The sequence below is a fragment of the Prionailurus bengalensis genome, chromosome B2 (genome assembly GCF_016509475.1).
Source record: "Prionailurus bengalensis isolate Pbe53 chromosome B2, Fcat_Pben_1.1_paternal_pri, whole genome shotgun sequence".
In the NCBI taxonomy this organism is placed as follows: Eukaryota; Metazoa; Chordata; class Mammalia; order Carnivora; family Felidae; genus Prionailurus; species Prionailurus bengalensis.
This window is the reverse complement of record NC_057349.1, coordinates 117,802,228-117,828,011: the sequence shown is the minus strand read 5'-3', so window position 1 is coordinate 117,828,011 and position 25,784 is coordinate 117,802,228. Positions and strand designations below refer to the sequence as shown.

The window sequence follows — 25,784 nt, the reverse complement described above, 5'->3', positions numbered from 1 at the left end:
TGGATGCAAATACCAGGAGCTCCTTTAGTCAGCAAAAGCCATTTGGACCTTAAAGCCTGGTAACCTGGAACCAAAGGACAGGATTGGCTCCGAACACCTTTCTAATTCAACTGTCTGAATACGGATTCATATTAACGCCTGGAAGTAGGGAACCAGTTTCCTAACGTCAGCAATGAGAAATTTATGACTGAAACTTAACATTTCAGGATTATTCAGCCCTCCCAACCATTAGAGACCAGCCAGGGCTGTGGCGTAAAAATAAATATTATAGTTGCCATAGAAACTGAATCACCTTGGAGATGATTAATACCAGCAGAGCTAACAGCAGAGGTTGCCATCACACCATTTCTGGCCAAATTAATCATGAAACCAAAGAGCAGCAAACACTTTTATAAAGGCACATGAGCCCAAATCCTCTTTTCTAGACCATTTAAGAACTATTATCCAGTTTTGTTCTCTGTGCAGAAGGAAGTCTCCTAGTAAATAGTTACATTTTCATTTACTGAGCAACTTTTTACTAGCTCAGCTGTAGGGTTGTTGAATGACTTTTCGATGGTGCAGGAATGAAGGTTTAACGAGGAAGGTCCACCTTGTGAAGGAACGCTCTTCAGCAATTTTTTTTTTCCATTTTTTTTCCTTTTGCTGTGAATCTTCCTCTTTTGAGAATCTGGGGACTCTAGATGATCATAATCTTTGAGGTTTTGATTGTGGCTTTTACAAAGTTTGCTTTGCTTAAGAGAGCTTTGTCAAACCATCAATACCTGATGATGTTATCAAGACAGTCTATTATTGAACAGGGAGTAATTGTTACTGTTTAAACAAAAGAGTTCTTAATGGAATGTAGAGACAGGAAACAGATTTTTGTTACCTCGCATGGTTGGTTGGTGATCCGGCTGTTCAACAGAGCCTGTTCCAGTCACATAGTTCTCTCAGAAATTTTAGTATCAGAGACAAAAATAATAGTAGAAGTAATTGTGGGTTTTTATTTTCAGGTAAAGGGGTTACATTATAAAAATATTATTGAAAATTGATCATGTCAAAAATGATTGTCTTCATGCCTGTAACTAATTTATAATATTTCCTCCTGGACAAAGTGGTTTTATTATAGATGTATTAATAATGATGAGTAACATGACTTCTATAGCAGAAAATTCCAGCAATCTCAGAGGTTTAATTCAATAAGTATTATTTCTCAATGCAAACTTAACAGCCCGCTTATCACAAAAAAGGGCTACAGAGCTCATGTGCCTCCTAAAAGGATCCAATGAGAAGTACACAATACCATCTATCAAATGTTCTTGCCAAAAAACCTCACTAATCAAATGATCCATACACAGGACATATGAGGCAGAAAACCTTGTCAAATAACACCAGAGGGATGCAATTCGCTAAATCCAGAATATGGAGAATAATAGAGACAAATGGTCTGGTTTTTTTCAATAAAGAAATCACAAGGATCGGGGGGCAGGGAGGGAGAGGAATTTAAAGATTAAAAGTGACTTAAGAGATATTAACCAATTGTAATGTGTGGACCTTATTTGGATCCTAATATGAAAAAAATGAAATGACTAGGAAAGTTTTAACACCAACTGAGTATTTGATAACGTTAAGAAATTAATGTTAGCGGTGCCTGGGTCCAACTTCGGCCCAGGTCATGATCTCACGGTTCGTGGGTTCGATTCCCATGCTAGGCTCTGTGCTGTCAGTGTGGAGCCTGCTTCCAATACTCTGTCTCCCTGTCTCTCTGCCCCCTTCCTGCTCATGTGCACATTCTCTCTCTCTCAAAAATAAATAAACATTTAAAAAAAAAAGAGAAATTCATGTTAATTTTTTTTTTTTTTTGCTGTGATGATGGCATTGAAATTAAATTAAGATTAAAAAAGACTCTTTTAGGGGTAAGTGCTGAAACATTTACAGATGAAATGGTATGTCTGGGATCTGCTCCAAAATAATTCAGTGGGAAGTGATAGGCAGTAGAAGTGCGACCTTCACCTTTTTGCTTTTTTAAACTCTCAGCAACAACAGAGATTTTGCTAATTAGTATAATGATATTAGAAAGGATCTTCCATTGTTTGCTTATTTATTTTTTTTAAAAATTAAAAAATTTTTTTAAATTTATTGTTAACAGGGAGAGAGAGAGAGAGAGACAGAGCATGGGCGGGGGAGGGGCAGAGAGAGAGGGAGACACAGAACCGGAAGCAGGCTCCAGGCTCCGAGCCATCAGCATAGAGCCTGATGCAGGGCTCGAACCCACAAACCGCCAGATCAAGACCTGAGCTGAAATCAGCTGCTTAACTGACTGAGCCACCCAGGACCCTTTCCATTGTTAATATCAGTGGCTTTCTAAAAGCAAAATGGGTGAGAGATGGGCTGTCACTTGTGACATCCATAGTGTTTAAGACAAGAGGATTGTGTTCAGTGGTTTGGCGTTATCTCTACACGTGTATGAACAGATTTAATTTAAAAGTGCTGGGATCCCTTTTATTTCCTTATTCATCTTTCACCCTCAAGGATGGGGCCTGAGATTTTATTCCCAAATCATTCTACATCCAGACGTTGGTTCAGAGGGTTCTAGATGCAACCTTTTATCATAACTGAATCCTGACTCCAGATCAGCGATTCTGAAAGTATGTTGTCAGGACCTCCAGGAGCCCCCAAGACCTGAACAGGTTTCAAGCTCAAATCTTTTCTTTTTTTCTAACCTTTATTTTTCAGAGAGAGACAGAGTGCGAGTAGGGGAGGAGCAGAGAGAGAGGGAGACACAGAATCCAAAGCAGGCTCCAGGCCCTGAGCTGTCAGCACAGAGCCCAACGCAGGGCTTGAACTCACAAACCGTGAGATCATGACCTGAGCTGAAGTCGGACACTCAACCGACTGAGCCACCCAGGCGCCCCTCTCAAATCATTTTTCTAAGAATAAGGTTAGAAAGGTGGCTTTTCTCACTCTGGTTCCCTTAAGTGTGTACAGTGGAGTTTTCCAGAACCGCATAATATGTGAAAATATCATTGCTCTGAAAGCTAATGGAATGTGTTTTAATTTTTTAAAGTTCTCAGTTTTATTTTCCAATAAATACCTATAGATAGAAAATACAAAAACAAAATCTCTTTGGAGTCTTCAATAAATTTTAAGAGTGTGAAGAGTTCCTGAGCCCCCAAAAGTTTGAGAACCCCTACTTTAGATTGTTATCATGTGTGTTCTGAGTAAAACTGTCATGCAGGGTGTTGATGGGGTTCAGGACATATTACTCCAAAATATGGCACCTTGGCATATTGAATATTTTAGGCTGAGCGAGTCTGAGAAAACAGCAGAAGCAGGAAAGCCACGATGATCTCCCCTCCACATTTGCTTTTCTTTCCTGAAAGCAGGAGATAAATCTCCCTGTATCAGGAGGAAGACATTCTTATCACCAGAGAAGGGGATTTAGGGCCAGGAAAGCTATATAAACAAATCTTGTTACTTCTCCATTTACTACCTGTAGCCCAAAACCCCTTGTCTCGTCAATTCTTCACAAATTTATTGTTTCTTCGGCTAAAAGGTATAAAATTTCCTGCTTTGCTCACTTCTTCAGCCCTTCTCTTGTGAAGGCTCCCATGTACATGTAAGATTTTAATAAAATTTGTATTCTTTCTCCTGTCACTCTTTCTTTGTCAGTTTCATTTTAGACTCCACCAGAAACTCTAAGAAGGTCAAGGAAAAATTTTTTTTCTTCCTCTTCAGTGTAATAGAAGCATATACATTTTTGGAGAATTAGGACTTTATCCAGCTTGCCGAACAAACTATTTTACTCCCACTTGCTAATAAAAGTCTCTATTGTTACGAGACTTGCCTTCATTATAGCCTAGCAGCAAGAGACTAGCTGCACCGATCTGTAACTATTGGTGAGTATTATAATCCATCAAAAGAACTTAATGGTTATTTGTGCCCCCATTGACTTAGTCGATTTGTACTAGTAATGAAAACCATAAAGCATGTGCTCGGGAGACTTGGAGTAGGTGACTGGGAAGTTGGAGGAAGGGGCCGTTACAGAGGGAATGTAGAGGTTTTAGGTGTAGAGGTTCTAGCACGTGATATGGGTCTTAGGCTCTTCCATTCCCAGCAGTTCCTGTAATATCTCTCTGGCAGCCAAGCCAGCTCTGGTTTTCTCTTCTGGAGAAAGGAGTTTCCAGACGCAGAGTAGAGCCCGAGAGGTATACTTCCTCCCTGCCCCACCTATTTGCAAAGACTGGGATGATTGGGGAACAAAGATACTCACTCCACAGTTAGAGATAAAAGGCAAAAATCAAAGTGTAATCAATTACTTGATTAACAAGCATGAATGATCATTTGAGATCTTTCTTGTTGGGAGCTCAGGGGAGGGAGGAAGTTGCTCCCAAAAAGCCATGTGTAGAGATAGGCAGAGGGCAGTATGAAGGCTGAATTGCTAATAGGTGTATATTAAAGATTTCCTAGGGTCTCCTGTGGGCTGGGTCCAGTACACCTCCTGCCTGGGTGCTTTTTTAAGTGTAGCTGCCAATCTGTTTCTCAAGGTTCGAGAAGACTTCATTTTAGCCTAGGGGACTTTCTTCTTCTTTTTTTAATAATAAAAAAAGTTTTAGTTCTTGGAAGATCTGTCACTGAGAAAGCAAGAAGCTTAGAATATATGCAAATCCATTCAATGATAGGTGAAATGGGGGAGCCTGGGTGGCTCAGTCAGTTGAGCATCTGACTATTGATTTCAGCTTGAGTCATGATCCCAGAGTTGTGGGGTCAGCCACATGTCGGGCTTTACGCTGGGCATGGAGTCTGCTTGAGATTCTCTCTCTCTTTCTCTCTCCCTCTTTCCTCCCCTCCCTCCCTCTGCACTTCTCCCCTGCTCATGATTTCACTCTCTCTAATAAAAAAATAAAAAAAAAGATAGGTGAAATGACTTAATAATTTTTGAGTTTCTGTATCATCTGAGAAACTGTCTTTTAAAACTGTTTGCTTTACTCTTCCTGGCCTCATTCAACCTCTTCATTCTTAGTGCAAGCATTCTCCTTCCTCATCCCTTCCCTCATACTGTCAGCAAGGATGCGCAGGGCTAGGGCAGTCCAGGGAGGCAGGACAGTGACTGGCCAGAGTAGATGGTTAGTGCCCAGAACAAGGTGCAAGCTAACAGTGATAGCACAGTGGCTATGCCCACATTGTGAAGGGGGATTTAGCTGTTTGAACTTTACCAACTCCTCAAAGGACAAACAATGTCTTATTGGGTTTTGTTTTCATGGCACTTAGACAATGCCTGGTACACAATGAGCTTTCGAAAAGTGAGTGTTACATTGGCCATCTATGGGTGGGATCATGGGGGACCTTTCATTTTCTAAATTATGCAGTTCCATTTTGTTGACATGTGTTTGGTTTTTATTTATTTATTTATTTTTTTTTTTAAAATTTTTTTTTCAACATTTATTTATTTTTGGGACAGAGAGAGACAGAGCATGAACGGGGGAGGGGCAGAGAGAGAGGGAAACACAGAATCGGAAACAGGCTCCAGGCTCTGAGCCATCAGCCCAGAGCCCGACGCGGGGCTCGAACTCACAGACCGCGAGATCGTGACCTGGCTGAAGTCGGACGCTTAACCGACTGTGCCACCCAGGCGCCCCCATGTGTTTGGTTTTTAAATAGTGACCACACATTATTTCCACTACCACTAATAATCATGAAATAATATCACTGAAGAAAGTCCTGAAAGCAAAGTGAAGCAACAGCTTGGGGTGTCAAATCAAAAGGAAAAACCGAGACATGGTTGAGAGGTTAAATAGACAGGGGACAGTTAATGGCAGGGAGAGCAAGAGAGGAAGATGGGAAAGACAGAGTCTAGGAAGAGCCAGCATCCATTTTCAAGAGGCATGACACAGGTGAAGGTTCAAGCTATCCCTTGGGGAGCTGCGGGAGGGACAGAGTGTGGAAGAAGGTGACCATAAACCTTCCTCAGTGTATTTCTCTTATGCTTAGGGTCCTCACCAATGCCCTAAGACCTAGCTCCTTGGCCTGCCTTTTTAAAAAGTTCCTGCTAATCTGAACCGCATGTTCCTTTCCATTTATCTCCCGTTCGTCTCCAATTCAAACTCAGTACTCTAGGAAGGGCTTGTGTACAGCAGGCTTTACTTCTCCGTGATTCTAGGTCTTTTTAATTTTTTATTCATTTTTTTAATGTTCATTCTTGAGAGAGAGAGTGCTAGCGGAGGAGGGGCAGAGAGAGAGGCAGACACAGAATCCAAAGCAGGCTCCAGGCTCCTAGCTGTCCACACAGAGCCTGCTGTGGGTCTTGAGCCCACAAACCGTGAGATCATGACCTGACCTTAACCGACTGAGCCGCCCAGGAGCCCCTGCCTGATTCTACATCTTAACCTGAGCTGCAATTTCTCTCTAAGAGACTGTTCCTGAAATATTTCCCTGATTCACACCAACCCTTCAAGATCTAGTTCAAGTTGTTTCACTTTGGAGAGCATTACTTCCTTTTTGATGTGTTTTCAGTGTGTCAAGGATGGTGCAGGTGTCACAGAGGGTTCCCAGCGCCACAGACAGAAGTCACATGGGCATGCACGAGATGCTTAACAATCTTTTAAAGAATCTATTTCTTTACCTTCGTTAATAAAATAAATAATGGCAGGATTTTATTTTCTCACTTAACTTGGAAGAGTGGATATTTGCATCTTAAATTTCTATTTTCCTACTCTGTTGGTTATCTGCTGTTAGCGCACAGGTATAAAATGTCATTAAGAGCAAGTTTCTATTTCAGGTTTCCATCTAGGAAATGAAGGTAATTTGCATGCTCAGGTAATGTTGGGATTCCTGGGAGACGTGAGCATGGGAAGATGTGCTATACCAGTCACAAGACCTTGGTAATGAAATGTACCTTGCAACTCTAAAGAAATGCTAACTGAAGGTAATCATTTCGACTCACAGATTCATGAAATTGTAAGATTATGTACACATGGCTAACTGTTTCATTGATGAAATAAATTTCAGATAGGCGATGGGCCTTAAAGATTAAAAGCAAATATAAGGGACAGAAAGATGATACAAAGTTAATGTTTCAAAAAGGTCACTGACCAACTCCGTAAGTCCCAAATTCCTTTTGCAGTTCAGAAGTAGCTTTTCTGTGTTCTTTGCTTTTAAAAAGATATATACAGCTTTTGAAATTACTTTCTTATTCATTCTAGGGTCAAGAGTACCACTGGATTAATTCCACCTTTACCTTCCTGCAATTGGTTTATAGACCAGTCTATGCCGTCAACTTTTATAACCAGCCACATATGTTTTCCCCTTCTTACCACAGAGATTTTTGCAAACGGACCCATAAGTGTAGACAATGAAATACCGCCTATATTTTTCATCATGAACTAAAAAGTAAATTCTGTGAATATCCATTAGGAGTTCAATATGTTCCAACATTGTGCAAGACTCTGAGGCATCTTGATAAGTAAATTTTAAATCTGGAAGAATAGAAATATCGAGCAGAGAGTCTACAACAAACATGTTTAAATCAATTCTTGGATTTCCTGGACTTTTTGGTGCCCAAATTATTCATATTGTGTAAAACACCAAAATTGACAATAATCTCCATTCTGCACAAAAGTCAACCCTTGGTTGACTGTGGGAGCAGTCAACAGAAATAACACATAAAAAGTATATACTTAGAAATACCCACATCGCACCTTCTCAGATATTCTCCCTTTTCTTCCATTGCGAGCCTGTGGCAGCGTTACCACCACGTTGCAGATGGTCAATACTCAATTTTAGGTCTCCTTTAGCCTAGCAAGCAGAGAACATAGCCATAAAATTGTGTTAACAAAGTAAATAATGGCATATACAAGTGAAAAAAGAATCTGAAAGAGAAGAACTCGAAGGACCCACAGATGAAATACTAAACATTTAAATATTTGAGAGCCAGCTGCACTTTTAGGACTAGATATTTTTGGTAAAATACACATAAAACACAATGTGGAGTTTACACACCAGAGTGTATTTCATTTAGGTTGGTTCATCAGAGAATTTTTTTCCCCGTGAGTTGGTAATGAGCATGCTGTACTGTAAGGGATATTAATTATCACTTATACTAGATATGATCCAGGTTCTAAATGCCCTTTGATTCTTGCTCATCTATATTTTATTTGACCCTCTTAAGGTCCTGAGACAGCAATAGACTATAATAACAAACACAAAATGCAAGAGCCTTAGCAAGATATTTCCTTAACTCTTCAATTAACTGGGAAGTTCGTTTGACTTTGCAGCCTATTAACATTGTAAATGATAAACCCCATTTGGAATTGGAAGCCCTTTAGAGAAAGTTTACCAAATGAACACGGAAGTCATCTGAGTGTAGAAAGAAAGTGACTTCACGTTTTAAAATAATAATCTATGAACAGCTTTGAGCTGTTGATGGCTCAATATTTGATGACTTCAAATTAGAGATTAATTCACAAACCCTTATGGTGACTGACAAAAATGAGCTGGAAAATAAACACTGATAATATCTATTAAAATGTATGTTTAAGTCAAGTAAGGATATTTTCTCACTGCTTCAATGATTAAAAATTATAAGCTTGGTTTTATTCCAAAATAAAGTGTCAATGAAATGCCTTTTGCTGTGCATGGGTTTTCAATAAGCATTAAAAACATATGGTATTCTCTCCTCTTTATCCCTCGAATCTCCCCCACTCCTTCCTTCCCTCCTCCTTGTCTTCCTGCCTTGCTTCTTGTACATGTGGTTTATTGAATATGGATGCAAATGACTCATTTTAGTTTCATAAATCTTGTTCAAAGACAATATAATGGCTCAGACAGGCATAATGGCATAGTTTTCATGGCAGAGTTACATAATTAATATATTAAAACACAGGAAATCAATGTGTAAAATCAATGCTAAAAATTCCCATTCCAAACTCTGTGCCTTGTCTAATGTCTGCCCCAAGCATATCACCCCCTGTACCCCCTGCACATCCTTCTAAGATGTGATGAAAGTTTCAATACTATATTTTCTGCCTCAAATTTTAGATGCTTTTCCCTTTACCAGTCCTAATAAAGTCACAATCTATTCACCAGATTTTGAACATGTTTTCTTAAAAACTTGAAAAAAAACAAAAACAAAAACCTGGCTTGATTTTTTAACTGATGTAGACACTGGGAATCAATAGTCCCAGATTCAGATCCTGGTTCTGCCACTAACTTGTATGTCCTCCTGGGTGTCAGCTCCAATGTTCTTAATGCTCCTAAATTCCAGGCTTTTATGTTTCCATTAGCAAGTATTCAGTCTTTTGTACCACAAATATCGTGGCCTTATTGTCTAGATTATAAGTAATTGCAACGCAAACAAAATCTCTAAATTTAATTTATAGTATGTGTGCTCTATACTATGTGTGAACACATACTCCTGGAGACACAATTTTTACTATTTGGTGATGATAAAGAACTAGAAAAGTATTAGAAGTCTCAAAGGAGTCAGTGGTGAATTAAAAGGGAGGAGCAAAAATAAAAGTAGATTTCTCAATCATTTCTATAATAAAGTAACTATTGAACCAGCCAGTTGTAAAGGGAAGCAATACAAATACTCAAAATTTAAGATTATGGTGAAAACTGACTTGATGCCTGAGAATGACAAGACATGTCTAGAGTATCTCGTATCCTTTTTATTACTTATTTTCTCTTTCCTTACAGTCAACAAAAGGAAAAATATACATGGAAATCAGTTTACCAATTTACCGGTTTATCAGTTTTAAGAATAGGAATTGACTTGCCAACATTTAATGGCTGAGTGATCTAATTCTGTCACTTTTATGAACGCTGTTCTTGGACAGACCAGCTTTTTAAATTCTATCTCGAGATGGCATCAATGAGTAAAAGGCACTTCAGTGAAGTTGGCCTTTTTCCCCTTTTGTGCCATCATCCTGAAAGAAACTGCATATAGAAAGAAATATAGAAAGAAACCAACTGAATTACTTCAGTTTGAATTCAGATCACAAAAGACTTAGATCATTAAATGGGGATCTGATCCAATATCAAGGCGATTATTATTATTGATATTAGGTCTAACATGGGATTAGATACAGCATAGGGGAAGGGTAAAAGGGCAATTCTTTGGCAGTAAGTGAAAATAATCCATGTATGGCCACTCTAACTCAGAAAATGGTGATTAAGATCTTTGAACAATCTAAATACCATAGCAGTTGGATGCATGTATATCATTACTATAGGTAAAGTTTTGGTAAACAGATGGATCTTTTTAAAATTTATTTTACTTTTTTTAGTCATTCATGGCATGTTTCCATAAATTAAAAAGGGTTAAATTTGAACTGCTAAGACATGTAATTAAAAATTTATCTTTAGGGGCGCCTGGGTGGCGCAGTCGGTTAAGCGTCCGACTTCAGCCAGGTCACGATCTCGCCGTCCATGAGTTCGAGCCCCGCGTCAGGCTCTGGGCTGATGGCTCGGAGCCTGGAGCCTGTTTCCGATCCTGTGTCTCCCTCTCTCTCTGCCCCTCCCCCGTTCATGCTCTGTCTCTCTCTGTCCCAAAAATAAATAAACGTTGAAAAAAAAAATTAAAAAAAAAATTATCTTTAGGAGATTGTTAATTGCTAGTACAAGATCCATTTTGATACAAAGCTGTGCTAAAACAATGCTTCCTTTTTCCTGATATTACCACTGTTTCTTCTAAAATTATATAAACAGAAACACTCATCTGACCCTGAAAACTTTTCCAATTGATTGCTGCTCTTAAGCCAAGAGCTTAAGATATGCTTTTATCCAAATATGGGAATATATATATATATATAATTTTTTTCTGGAAGTTTGTACCTCTTAATCCCCCCCCCCCCCCCCCAGCAACCAGCAGTTTGTTCCCATTATTTATGATCTGTTTCTGGTTTTGTTTCCTTGCGTGTTTGTTCATTGGTGTTGTTTTTTAGATTCCACATATAAGTGAAATCATACGGTATTTGTCTTTTTCTGTCCAACTTATTTCGCCTAGCATAATACCCTCTAGGTCCATCCATGATGTCGCAAATGGCAAGATTTCATTCTCTTTTATGGCTGAACCATATTCCATTGTGTCTATAGCCACATCTTCTTTATCCATTCATCTACTGATGGACACTTAAGTTGCTTCTGTATCTTGGCTATTGTGAATAATGTTGCAGTAAACATAGGGGTGCATATATCTTTTTGAATTAGTGTTTTCATTTTCCCCAGGTAAAGACCCAGAAGTGGAATTACGAGATTGTATGGAACTTCCATTTTCAGCCTTTTGAGGAATCCATATTGTTTTCTATGGTGGTTGCACAAATTTATATTCCCATGAACAGTGCGTGAGGGTTCTCTTTTCTCCACTTCCTCACCAGCATTTGTTATTCCTTGTCTTTTTGATACTAGCCAATCTGACAGATGTAATGTGATATTTCATTGTGGTTTTGATTTGCATTTCCCTGATGATTAGTGATGTTGAGCATCTTTTCATGTGTCTGCTGGCCACCTATTTTTTTAAATTATCTATCAAAGTCAATATTTCCTGCTTCAAAGAAGCTCTATCTCTTTTGTCTAAATTGTTATACTTACATTGTCAGTTAAAGTAAATTTAAAGTTGATCATACATCCTGGTTTGGGTCACCTGCTATCACCTGCTTTGCATGCTTTCATCCTGCTTATTAGTCTGCTGACAACTGGTTCACTTTGAAAAACTCCTTTGGTTTTGGAGAATGTATTAATTTCCTATGGCTGCTGTAACAAAATATACAAACCTAGTGGATTAAAGTAACGCATATATATTCACTGACAGCTCTGGAGGCCAGAAGTCCAAAATCGGTTTCACTGGGCTAAAGTAAATGTGTCAGCAGGACTGGTTCCTCCAGAGGGCCTAAGGGGAGAATCCATTTCTCTGCTTTTTCCAGTATCTAGAGTTTTGTCCCTTCCACTTCTTGGCTTGTGGCACCTCCTTCCATCTTCAAAGACAGGGTCTTAGCATCCTCTATTTTCTTTCTGGTTTGGTCACATCATTTTCTCTGTGGTCAAATCTTTCTCTGCCTCCTTCTCATGAGGATTCTTGTGATCACATTGGACCCAGCTGAATGATCCAGGATAATCTCCCCCATCTCAAGATCCTTAATGTAGTTAGAGTTACAAATCCATTTTGTCATATAAGGTAATACTCACAGGTTCTGGGGAATGGGACATCAACATTTTTAGAAGGGCCTTATTCATCCTGTCACCAGGAATATACTTGGGCATGGGATGTGTATGGGGTGAAGAAGATGGGAAAGCTCTTAGGTAACACTTTCAGACAGTAATAGTAATGGTACATGCTCACTATGTGCCCACCGACATACCATCCTGGAACCTCTATGAACATCAATCAATTTAATCTATACTAGTCAGAGAGTGGGGCTGGCACTCAGTTGGTACTCACCAGTGGTCTTGCCTCAGCACTGACAGAAGCCAGAAAGTGGCAAGCAGGTGCAAATCCTGGTACTCTGGGTCCAACATCCAAGAATCTAACCACTCTGCTCTACTGCGGTGCCTGCCCCTCATTATTTAAGAAGCAAACTGCTGCAGAGACAGTAACAGGCAGTGGGTCTCCATCCCAGGGCATCAAGAACCCTGAGCCTTTAGAGTTAGAGCTTTATTGCTTATGTTCTTACTCATGTCACTTCGTAGTTTGGGAATAAGGCTTGAAATAAGAAATTAATTAAAATTGAATTCAGCGAAATTGAGAGATTGATTTACTCAACACTACACAGCTGGGGTGGTAAAGCCATTGGGGGCATACTGTGTTTTCCTAACCTACTCTAGGGTAAGAATATTCACTAAGCTCCCCTACTTCTCAAAGGGACACCCCTTGGCATTTGTGTTCCCCTCCAAATTCATACGTTGAAATCCTAACCCCTTGTACTTCAGAATGGAATCATATTTGGAGGTAGGTAGAACCTTCAAAAAGGTCATTGAAGCGAAAATAAGGCCCATAGGATAAAGCCTTATTCCAATATGACTGATGCTTATAAGAAAAGAGACACAGAGATGTGCATGCAAAGGAAAGGTCATGGGAGGCCATAGTGAAAAGATGGCCTCCTATAAACCAAGGAGATAGGCCTCAAGAGAAACCAAACACCTTGCTTGATCTTGGACTTGTAGCCTCCAGATCTAGCCTCCCATAGAAAATAAATTTCTATTGTTTAAGTCATCCAATTTGTGGTACTCTGTGATGGCAGCCTGAGCAAACTAATACATCTCAGATAGGCCACAGGTCTTAGAAACTCTTTGGGCTAGAGGCAGTTAGCCCAGAGCCAGATACCGGAAGTTTCCCAGAGGAAGAAATGGGAGTTCCTAAGTAATTTTCAATATTTATAAAAGCCTAAAGGAAATGTATAAAATGCACTCTAACTAAAATTCCAAGTACTTTTGGGTAGAATTGTATCAAGTCAATATGGTCACATCCACTGTCTCATATTCATCCGAGGCTTTAAGTAGCAACATGTGTCTGATTAATTTAAGGTAAAGTTAATCATTTAATAAAGTTGATTTGTTTGGGAAATAAACTACTCAGGGTGTTTGATGGAGAGAAGGTTTGAGCAGGAATCATTGCTTTGAGCCCCAATTCCTTTATTTGGATTCTCCAAGACCCATGCCGTTTAATCTTCTTCTAATTGCTACAGCTCTTTCAGGGGGGAACTGAGCAAATTACATGGCTCTAGTCATTTGTCACCTTAGGGGTGTTTAGAGCCACTGTTTTCAAACCTGGAAGCATCACTGACATATGCTAGGTGCTATATTTCTGGTTATTTTCCTGAAATTTTAAGTGAAAATGATCCCAAGTATATTAGTCAGGGTTCTCCAGACAAACTGAACCCATAGGAGATAGATGATTGATAGATAGATAGATAGATAGATGATAGAGATATATATAGTGAGGTTTATTATGAAGCATAAGCTCACATAACTGTGGAGGGCAAGAAACCCCACAATCTGCCATCTTCAAACTACAGAGGCCCAGGAGATCTGATGGTGTAGTTCCAGTCCAAACTGAAGGCCTAAGAACCAGAGGAGATAACGGTATAAACCTCCGTCTAAGTCCCAAGGTCCAAGGAGCAGGAGTGCCAATGTCTGAGGTCAGGAGAAGACAGATGTCCCAGCTCAAGCCCAGAGAACAGATTTGCTCTTTCTCTTTTTGTTTTATTCAATTCCTCAACAGAGTAGGTAATGTCCACCTGCACTGGTGGTCTTTCCTCAGTTGACCGATTAAAATGAGAATTTCTGAAAATACCCTCACAAACACACCTAGAAATCTGGGCATCCCTCAGTATAGTCAAGTTGACTCAAAACATCAATCATCACATGAAGAGAATAAATATGAAAATGGCCTAATTCAATAGATGGATAGACTAGCGCTTTAATCTAATGGAAGCAAAATAAGAAAGCCACAGAACCCGATACATATACTAAAGTATCAGGTGCCTTCAGTGGAAGATATTTTGAAAGTTCAAAACACAGTATTTTAAACAGAATTGTACATTTTACTTAAAAAGCAATAGCAAATGTAGGAAGAACACAAATTTCTATTAAGAACAGAAATTTATTAAATGCTTGATAGTAAAATATTGAGCCCACTCTATTACAATACACAGGCTTGGTGTTCTAACAAGTAACATGGACTCAAATCAGGGAAGCCCGTGACGCCAACACAAGCTGGAATCGCGGGGAGCTACGAACAGAAATGTATACTCTTTCTCCGCTTCCACAACAGCTGCAATACTGATGCTCAGAAACATTTAGGCATTGGGAAAAACCTGTAAAATTTCCTGAGTATTCCATTAAACAATTCTTAAAGTCACATGTTACCTTAATGGAAAAACATAAACATTTTCTAATGGAAACATCCATTTTAGTATTTATTATCTTCAATAACTGAGAACCAAAATCCCCAAAAGGCCTTACATCATAAGAAAATCTTTGGGGTCATCATAAGGCTTTCCTGCACAAGGTAAATTTCAAAGCAATTTTTCAAGGACTAAATTTTCTTGAATCACCAAGCGAGTGAGAGGCAAAGATAAAAAAGAAATGTCAGGGTTAGCTGATTATTTTCCAGATAACAGGATCTAAAAAATATTGAGGGGAAGTGAGGATTTGGGGATGAGTGGATGTTGGATAATAAAAGAGATGGCTAGGAAAGGTACTGAGACTAGTTAGCATTAACTAACCCATAGTGTATTTTTGTTGATTAGTCAACATTTTCTTCATGTATAGAATTATTTCAAGAAAGCATGTCTACGAACTAATTGGTTCATTCCTTTTTCAAGTTAGTTGCAAAGAAATTTTGATTCTGAATATCTAAAGTTATAGCTATTAGCATTTTGATATTTACCCCTACAAATCCCTGGCATTCTCAGCCATGGTGCTTGAATACATGGTTTCTTGATAAAACATCACTAAAATAGAACTAATGCTGAAAAAAAATACTACCTACCTAGAGCTCAGGGTACTGATCACAACCAACTTAATTCCTATCAATTAGCTCAAGTAGAACTAAACCAATTTCACGAATTCACATTATTTAGCTCGCCCAGAAACCAGATCTTTTTCCTATTAGATAATTTAACCAATTTTGTAAAAAAGCAATTATTTAGAAAATCACATCTAACATTTGCACTCATGCTCATTTAGAAGTATATATTGAATCTTGGCCCTAAATTTGGTACTTCTAGTCCACACTTTGGTACCTTACCTCTTCCAAACTGGACACTTCATTCTATGTATATGACCATCAATGAAAGAACTTGAAAGTAAGGAATGCGAGCTTTAATTCAGCTGGAAGTGTTCTGTATTCATATTAATAAAAGAGATAATCTTTTCAAAGGAATGGAAAATGTAAAATCATTTGTGATAATATAAAGTGCTGCAATCATATGTAACCCAAACATATAACCATCTCCAGTATAAACAGCCAGGTCTAACACTACACATCATTTGGTTAAAAGGGCTTTTAACCAATACTTTAACAAGGAAACACTGGTGAAAATTGTTTTTTAAAATATGTAGCCTTGTAAAATGATATATTTCTGAACATTAAAATCTCGTTTCAGAAGTTCCCCGCTTTAGGTTGTTACTCAAAAACTCATCGTGTTCAAAACTCAAATTATTGTGAGACCTTGAAATCATAAGAAGCTTCTCCTTATTGGTAAAGTCTTTTTTGATTGCAGCTTGGGGTACAAGCAGCCTCTCCATCGGGTCCTCTTTATTCTCTAGTTTCATATATCCTTTGCTGTTGCTCCGATCCAACCGAGGCCAACTTGGGTGTTTTCGTTGTTCTGCCTGGACAGTTAGGGTGGAGGGACCCCGGTCTAAGTCTAAGGATTTTGAATGTGACGAGAGCAAATGTAAAGACGTGTTGGACCCAAATTGTCTTCTAGCAGCCCCAGGAGATAAGAGCTGTCCAGCCCCAGGCCCAAGGGCCACAGAGGACTTGTACTGGCTCGACAGAGACTCCCCGATGGAATGATTCCTGGGGAGCACCATGCTGACTGGCTGGAAGGACTCGTTGGCGTTGGGCAAAGGGACCACAAGGGAATCCATCGACAAATTCCTTGACCTACTTTTGAGGTTCTCAGCATCCTCGGTGATGTTATCTATACTGGGCTCATCAATAACACAGTTATTCAGTTTGATCACAGGCAATGTAAAAGCGCTGATGGACGAGGACACAATTGATTTGGTTTCACATTTCTTAGGGCCGCTGGTCTTATCATCAGTGGTTTTGGAAGGAGGTGGATAGAGGCCAAAGACAGACAGAGAGCTGTCAGCAAGCAAAGGTGGCATAAGATGCCCCAAACTCTTATTTTCGTTTAGCGCCAGCTCATCCTCCTCGACAGAGCTGTCCATGCGAAAACTGCTCCTAAGACCTGAGAAAGGGGCAATGGTATTTGCTGCCAGCCTCGAGGCACAGGAGCTCCCATTCTGTTTTACTTCTGTTTCTCCCATCAAACCGGTGTAGATGCCATTCATATGCTTTTGCTCCTTGATTCTTAGCGTGTGGATGTCGATGACTGTGGAATAGATATCCCTCATGTGTATGATTTTGGTTTCTTTGTCACGGTTCTCATGAAGAATGGCATTTGCACAAATGAAAATGAAGATGCCAATCCCCATTGTGAAAGGGCCGAGCATTTTCATTTTGTCAGAATGCAAATGTTGCTCAAAGAAGCGAACCACCACACCGCCTTGGTTCCGAATGACCTGAGTTTCATTAGTCGACAGTGTCGTCTCAGCATCAATAAAATGTTCTTTCTGGGGCCAATAGCCGAGGACCGCCATTGCGATTCCTACAATGGAGATAAGCACTCCCAGAATGAGAAAAAAACCAGATGGGGAATACAGCCGGATTTTGCCTCGAACGACTACGACATCGGCCTGTGGCCGACGCCTGACTGGTTTCTTCTCTTGGGCAGTAGGTGATGGGCTGAGGTTGACGTGATGCTGCGATCTGGCAGAGTCTTGCCTTTTCAAGGCAGCCAGGCCAGTTATCACTCCACCAGTTGCTATCATAGCTCAGTCTGTTGTTCTGAAAAGAAGGAAAAAAGATGATAATCCAATAGTTCTGGGGCATGCTCGTCAGTTCAACAATTGTTTAGATATTTGTGCCGTTGTTTCATGATGAAAAGGGGCCATCTTTTGAATTGACATAGTTTGGGGAGAAGTTTTGTTTACTGGATAATGTGAAATTCTGGAGATTTCCTTTTATGGCTGAATTAGTGTTTCTATTATTAATGAAATGTGAGCTCAAAGTATATTTTAGTTTGATAATTTTATCACTTATTATATAAAACAGTCCCCTGGTCACAAAGTACTCTCTCTCTCTCTCTCTCTCTCATACACACACACACACAAACACACACACACCATCTTTCATTATCCGTGTTATTTTAAACAAATGGAAAAATTCAGAACACTTAACAGGCCCCAAACCATCAATCCCTAGACTCACAAAGAAAATACATTCCAGCAACTCACGGTTTAAAATCTCCTCTTGTGAAAGTCACCAATGAACTCTTAACTACCGCATTTAATTTCTCCCTCTCCATTCTCAACTTCCTTATTTCTCTGTTTCCATGGACACTGCTGACCCCTCCTTCCTTGCAACTCTCTCTTATCCAGTCTCTTATGATCCTAAGTCTGGCTCTTCCCTGACCTCGCTCACTATTTCAATTTGGCCATCTTCCCTCACCTACAAGTAGACCACCTTCCCCTGAGAAGCATATCTCTGGCCGTCTTCTCTTTATACCCTCCCATGGCATTCATATCCACTCGTACATCTGCCACCATCACCTCTGTGCTAATGAATCCCAAGCCTGTACTTCAGACTGTAGCCTGAGTTCCCATTTCACATCTCTGACTCTCCACTGGGGAACTCATGTACATTCATGCATCGCTAGCAAAGCTTAACTCCCCTTCCACCAGTGTTGCTTGACTTGTCTGACTTCCTTAATGGGGTCACTTCTCAGGTTTTACTCTTCATAAGCATCTTTAACTCCTCCCTTTCTTCTTCCTCTCATCTTCCAATCGGGTTCTAAATCCTAGAAATATTCGCAACCTGCTGTCTCTCAATTCTATCCTCCAACTTAATCCTACCCTTCCCAGCCCATGTCAGCTCTAAGTTACTCTTAGTAGACCATTATCATAACTTCCCCACTGGCCTTCCAAACTCCCAATTTCTCTTCCTCCACAGTCAAACTTATATGCTGAGGACAGGTTAATTATCCGATTAATTATTCTCAAACACAGCTCTGAAGTTGTTTAAAGAGTGGAATAATGGATACAACATTCCCCATCACCTACCAGTTAAATCTGGGATTTCAGACCTATGGGATTCAACTTTATCTCTAACTGCCCCCTTTCATTTACATAAAGCTAAAACCCAACAATATTCTCTGTAATTGATAGTATACTATTTCTGGGACTTTGTGAATAATGTCTCATTCATCTAGAGTCCCCCTTACCCTCCATGCCACATTTCACGTATTAAATCTGCCTAGTCATCAAAGTTCACATCCCACTTCCTTTAGGAAGCCCTCTCTGACTGACTCAGCATATCCCACACGAGCCATTTCTCAGAGCATTTTAGCAAGTATTCTATAGCAACTGCTGTATTATAATGCCCCTCTTCTTTCACTTGTTGTGGTCAAACATCCTGTTTGATTCATATTCTATTACCAAAAACATTCAATATGACTTGCACATAGACAGTGTTCAAGAAACATTTGCTTAAATGTTCAATAAGAGAGTAATTCTTTTCCTGAGATTTGCTGGCTGGCCATCACACTACTCTACTAACTTTCCTAGTTAAAAATATGAACAAACAAAATTAATACCGAAACAAAAAGCAACATGTTGTGAGTTGGTGAAATATTTGTCATTATTTGTAAGAAGAGTTCCCAAGCTGCCAGATCTGGCTGGTAGGAAACAGAGGATATTTTAGGACTCACAAGGTCTCTGGCAAATTTCTGAGAGAGTTTCTTCACCGCATCAAATCTCCTCTTGTGAAACCAAGCTCCCCTTTGGAATTGCTATTTATGATGTCTGAATTGTGTTTAAATAACCAGGGTTGTGGATGATAGCTACACTTTTAGCTAGCTGAACAAGCTGGTGAGGGAAGCCAGCCTTCAATGGAATTATAACCAGGATTAAAATAGTTCAATGTTGAAAGAACGGACTATACTGTAACCCATCGCGCAAGTCTATGAAATTCATCACAGTATACATACTGCAGTTCAGAACTTCTCCCAAACCCTGGCTACCATGGAGCTTAGTGTCGACCTGTGTTTTCTTAATCCCCAAACAGCTTCAAATGTTTGAATAAAATACTTTGATTAGATAGCAGCCATCTAACTCAGTTATTTCCAGGTGGCAGGATAAGGATTTAGTTGGAAATCCTTCTGAAGAGAATGAAAACAAGGGCAAAGGCTTTCATCTGGTTTGAAAGCCACCACCGCGAATGACCGTTCCATACAGAGTCAGCGTCCACCTCCATTTGTTAAAACACGCCTGCGAGCAGTGCCACTCTCCGTTCCTGAGGCTGACAGAGGAGAGGAGGCTGGAAGAGAAAATCATATTTGAGAAAGATCGATGAGGACAGGAAGGGAGAAAAGAGCGACAGTGAGTGGGCTTTGTGAGAGAGCAAGCAGGTCAGACTAGACAGGAAGAAAAAGCAAGCGCAGTTTACATGTGAAAACTTACAGCAAATGGAAGGAGAAAAGGGTCCGGGAGGAGTTTAGAAATAAAGAACAGGGTGGGGGGAAAGCAAAGGATCCCACAGCTTCTTCAGCCAGGCTGCCCTGGCCAGGCACAGACAAGGGCGCCATGACTCTCAAGGATCCGAAGTTCAGGTTGGGTGCCAATGCACTCCGTTAGCGAGCTTCTGTGATAACTGAGCCCCAAAGTGACCCGACAGGAAAGCAGAGGTGCTTATACATAGCCACTGCTTCAAAGAGCTTAAATCCCAGTGAAGGAGCTAGTCTATCCCCATAAAACAGAATTAACACCCCTAGAATGAACATTTCTATCACGGAGGACCATTACTGCAGCTTCTTGCAGGTGACAGCGTGCTAACTTTCTTTACAGTGAAAAGTCACACGAACAGCATTTCAAGCAAGATCAAGAGAAAACAAGGCTGGAGAACAAAGCCCAGGCTTGTCCCAAGCACACAGCTCACCACTGAAGGAGGAAACCAGGTAAGGCTCGCGAGGAAGGGGAAGGCCAGGTCTTGGAAGGTAGCAAACGTCATTCCCAAGTGCTTCAATATTACATTCATAGGCAACAGGACTGGAGTAAGACACAAACACTGTTGTTACAATCTTAGGAAAATTAGTCTCCAGGCAGAAGCAGTACTGAGGGATGGATACTGGTAACAGCATAACGATGCCAATGGCAATTTTGCAAAAAGAAGCCTTTGGATCTGTAAACCTAGAGGGAAAAAACGCACAGGCCTCCATACCCCCAAACTGCGATGTCAACTTGGTCTACAGTGTTCAGTGTGGGCGAAAGCAGCTGAAATCTATTTTCTATTTTGAAAAGCCACACACATCCCTCCACCCCACACTTTGACCACTGTGAGTGTGTTCTCTACCATCCCAGGCCAGGGCGGGGACTTACTTCCTCAAAGATCCAAGTGAAAAATTTCACTACGACACTGTATTTCATTCTGATCACTTGGGCACAGAGTTTGTGCCTCCCAGTCTCTCTGGATTCACAGCTTTACCTAACTTTTGGAACTTGAAGAAAGCCCTGTGGTATTCCAATAGTGTCCTCCTCCCAGGAGGGGCACTGTCAGTCTGTGTAGATACTCAGTAATTAGTAAACACTGATACCTGCTATATGTTCAGGCCTGAAGAATATAATAATCAGCAACTATCTTTTTGAGAAGGCCTTTTGACTAGTTACAAATAAACCGAACTAGAGGGTCAGCCACACTCACTTTCCGTATTCTCCAAAAAGACATCATGATTTTGTCAGAAGTCAAACTGAAAGACAGATATAATCATCTGTGGACAACCAAACATTAAAAGAAATAGTTGAAGTTAACTTTTAGCTCCATATTAATCAGCCTGTTTTCCATTCCCAGCGTCCAGAAAATCAGCCACAATGTTGCTAGCAATAGCTATTATGAGCCTGTAACTTACACAACTGCACCTTCTTCCTCACTGTGCAAACCAGGTTCCTGCTAGGCTGTCTCCGGGCCTTCACCGTCTTACCCAATCATTGTGGGTCTCAGAAATCAAACAGTAGGAATTCAATCTCAGTGGCTACCTTTCTCACTGCAGGTGTAGACTCTGGCACTCACTCATGCACTCTGTTCTCTACTACTTGCCTGCCTGGGGCTCACCTTTCCTTTGGACCATGTTTATTCTACCCCCTCAACCAAAAGCTCTTTCTCCTTCACTGAGCAGATTCCCACTTTGCACATCATCTATCAACACCACACCATCATGTCTCATCGTCAGGCTTAAGCTCTCCTATTCTTGCTCTGATAATCACTTTAAAAGCCTTGTTGTTGTGGTCCTGTGTCCTTTCGCAAGCTTATGAACATTGTAGAATTCGCTCTCCACGGCATTCATCCACATTTAGGATTCACACCCTCACGGAAGCATTTTCCTGTACTCTTATGTCCTCTTCTGACCACACGGACCGACTATTCCGACCTCACTGTGAGCCTCCCACACCTAAGATATGGCTCCCGACGCATACACACACATACATCTGAGACAATGATAAGTAAGTATTCTTGCAGAGTTGGAAAGACTTTAGATGTTTTGGCTTTTTTTTTTTTAATTTTTAATTTAGTTTAAGTAGTCTCCACACCCAGGCTTGAACTCACAACCCTGAGACTCAAGAGTCGAATGCTTTACTGACTAAGCCAGCCAGGTGCCCCTTAGAGGTCTTTGAATCAGACATCCTTTCAGGAACGCTGTCTAAAGTCTAACAATGAATTAGCAAAAAAGAATAGGATTGGAATTCAAGGTCTCCGACTCCCAGTCCAATGTCCATTCTTGGTTAAATATTCCGCTTTCTTTTGATGTCATGCTATCCCAGTGCCTCACAGAGTGTCGGGAATGTGATAAACGCTCAGCAAGTTTCTCTGTTGACTATTAACTCACTTGATTAATGTCTGCATATTACTGAAATGTGCCAGAGACCAGGAACACCAAGTCAGTAACATTTGGTCCCTGATTTCAATGAGTATGGAGTCAAATTGGAGAGCCGTCAAATATGTATTTAAAAGGAAATGTGGGGCACCTGGGTGGCTCAGTCGGTTGAGCGTCCAACTTTGGCTCAGGTCATGATCTCAGGGCTTGTGAGTTCAAGCCTTGTGTCAGGATGTGTGCTGACAGCTCAGACCCTGGGGCCTGCTTTGGATTCTTAATGTCTCTCTCTCTGCCGCTCCCCCACTCACACTGTCTCTCAATAATAAATAAAACATTAAAAAAATAATTTTAGGGGCGCCTGGGTGGCTCAGTCGGTTAAGTGTCTGACTTCAGCTCAGGTCATAATCTCGCAGTCTGTGAGTTTGAGCCCCGCATCGGGCTCTGTGCTGACAGCTCAGCACCTGGAGCCTGTTTCAGATTCTGTGTCTCCCTCTCTCTCTGACCCGCCCCCCCCCGCCCCCCGTTCATGCTCTGTCTCTGTCTCAAAAATAAATAAACATTAAAAAATAATAATAATAATTTTAAAGGAACTGAACTGGGGCACCTGGGTGGCTCAGTCGGTTAAGTGTTCAACTCTTGATTTTGGCTCAAGTCATAATCTCACGGTTCTTGAGTTTGAGCCCTGCACTGGGCTCGGCACTGACCGTGTGGAGCCTGCTTGGGATTCTCTGTCTCCCTCTCTTTGCCCCTCCCCTTTTATTCTCTCTCTCTCCCTCCCTCTCTCTCTCAAAATAAATAAATAAGCTTAAAAAACTAAAATGAAATGAACTAATTGTTACGATGGTGTTATACTGAGGAATGCTCTTTCCCACTCGCTGGAGGAATCAGGGGAGGGTCCCAAGAAGCAACAGAATGGAGGCTTAGTGTATCGGTAGGTTTGCCATGCACACGGATTCTAATTCATTTTTGTTCCTCACAAAGTCTGTGCACTATGGTTTTTCTTCATCCTATCAGCCAAAGTGTGCTTATCATCCCATATATATTTGCTACTGTCTTACTTATATATTTGAATTTTTATTCTTAGCTCAAGGTTTAAAAATTCACCAGAATCTGAGGCTATCTGCCAAAAGAAAGCAAAAATTAACCTGTGCCTTCAGGACCAAACAAAAACATTACATAAAAACCCCACGTGGCATCCACAAATGTGACAGATGGAAATATTTTCTGTTCAGCTAGAACGGTTTTAGGACTTTCTTCCCAATAGAGACATTTTAAACTTTCAGAGTAGGATTTTTAATCTATATCTTTACCAGAGTTGGAAGAGACAATGCCTGTGGGTGACTAATAGTTCAATTATATTAAAGTTTAAAAAATAAGAATAGAGTAGAAATCATTTTTTAATGTGTAGCACAATGGTTTTGCACATGGACACTGGAATCACAGAAACCTGATAGCCATGCAACCTTAGACAAGTTGTTTTAAATTCTTCTTTTTAAAAAATTTTTTCTTTTATGTTTATTTATTTTTGAGAGAGAGAGAGAGAGAGAGAGACAGAGTGCGAGCAGGAGAGGACAAAGAGAGAGAGAAGGAGACACAGAATCCGCAGCAGGCTCCAGGCTCCAAGCTCCCAGCACAGAGCCCACCTGACATGGGGCTCGAACTCACGGACCACGAGATCAAGACTTGAGATGAAGTTGGACGCTTAACCGGCTAAGCCACCCAAGTGCCCCGAGTTGTTTTAAATTCTTCTTATCTCAGTTCCACTATCTGTAAGATGGCAAAAACCTTCTTTAATACATAGCATATGGTGCACTGGAGGCAGAAGACCTGATGGGAAGGGCTTGAATTCCTCCACACCACTTAATGCCTACAAGTGAGCAACTGACTCAACGTCCTGGAGCCTCAGTTTCCTCACCTGTAAAATGAGGATAATACTGGTTGTTGCAGAACAAAGACAATAATGAGTGTGGTGCACAGCTCAGTGTCTGGGAACGAAGGTCCATGTTAGTGACATTAGCTGTGTCTACTATAAGGTCATTTTAAGAATAAAATGAAGCAATATCTATAAAATATTTCCTGTAGCGTTGATTATAGTAAATTCTGAATAAACAACAGCTATTGTTATTAACTCTTTATTCTCAGTACTATTACCTCTTTCATCGCTCCACTAGGCAAACCAAAATATACTTTAATACATTAAGTTAAATAATTAATGATGGCTTACTGTACACGGAGAGAAAATTATGGCCGCAAGTTTGTACTGGGACGTGGAGTCTAAACCTATCTGAATGCAGACTGTATTTTAGTGGCAGAAGCATTAATAATTTGGCATTGTAAAGAAGAGCTGCATTTCTAGGAGAGAGAGGCAGGTGGGGGTTATAGAAGAATATAAAGCATGCCTTTCTTTTTCATTCTATTTCTTCAGATTTGGAGACCTGTCTTGTGACCAAAAAAAAAAAAAAAAAAAACACTCACACACAAAAAACCCCAGCAATAATAAAAAATAAAGTAGGAAAGCCCAAACCAGTTCATCTGATGGTTTTACTTATCTATGATGCTGTTGAACCAAATGCATGAGTATCGGATCAATTCTGCAACCACCATTCTGTTTCCATTGGGACCCTTGGGCATAAAACGGCCTGAAAATGAAGAGCAATTTGGGGCTTGGGGACAAAGGGACTAGAGAATTTGCCATTAGGGGGATATAAAGTGAAAACTGCAAAATATTAATTTTGTGGCAAGAGGTATAAGCTATGATCTTGTACACTATGAAGACCTTTGCTGGTCTGCCTTGGAGAGAAGGGTTTCTTAACATTCAGTATGGTTCTACATCATCATGAATGCTAGAACTAAAGGGAAATACAGAATTTTTTTATAATTAGCAGAATGATACCCAAGTCATTCAATACAAAATACCATTTTATGGTCAAGTACCTCCTACACAGGCAGAAAATGCTAGGGACAGAGAATGCGCTTGGAAATGTATACGTGTTCTTTGTTACTGATGCCTTCAGAACCCGCCAGCCTGACAAACTGTAAACTATGGGTCCAGATCTCTTATGAAGCATGTAATAATGACATGGAACAACTTCTCTGCGAGGACTAAAAGCCATGAAGCTCACAGAACACAAAAGTCTTCAGGAGGCCAAA

At 40.3% G+C, this 25,784-nt stretch overlaps 1 protein-coding gene across 3 annotated transcripts in view; it reads right to left on the bottom strand.

The window, feature by feature from the left end:
• Window positions 1-13,895: 13,895 nt before the first annotated feature.
• TMEM200A (transmembrane protein 200A) overlaps window positions 13,896-25,784 on the bottom strand; it is a 73,884-nt gene continuing 61,995 nt past the window's right edge. For all 3 annotated transcript variants that reach the window (XM_043592321.1, XM_043592320.1, XM_043592322.1), the window contains one exon: window positions 13,896-17,557. In XM_043592321.1, coding sequence (XP_043448256.1) covers window positions 16,066-17,541 — 1,476 coding nt within the window. In that variant the 5' untranslated portion in view covers window positions 17,542-17,557 and the 3' untranslated portion in view covers window positions 13,896-16,065. The remainder of the gene's footprint in view (window positions 17,558-25,784) is intronic.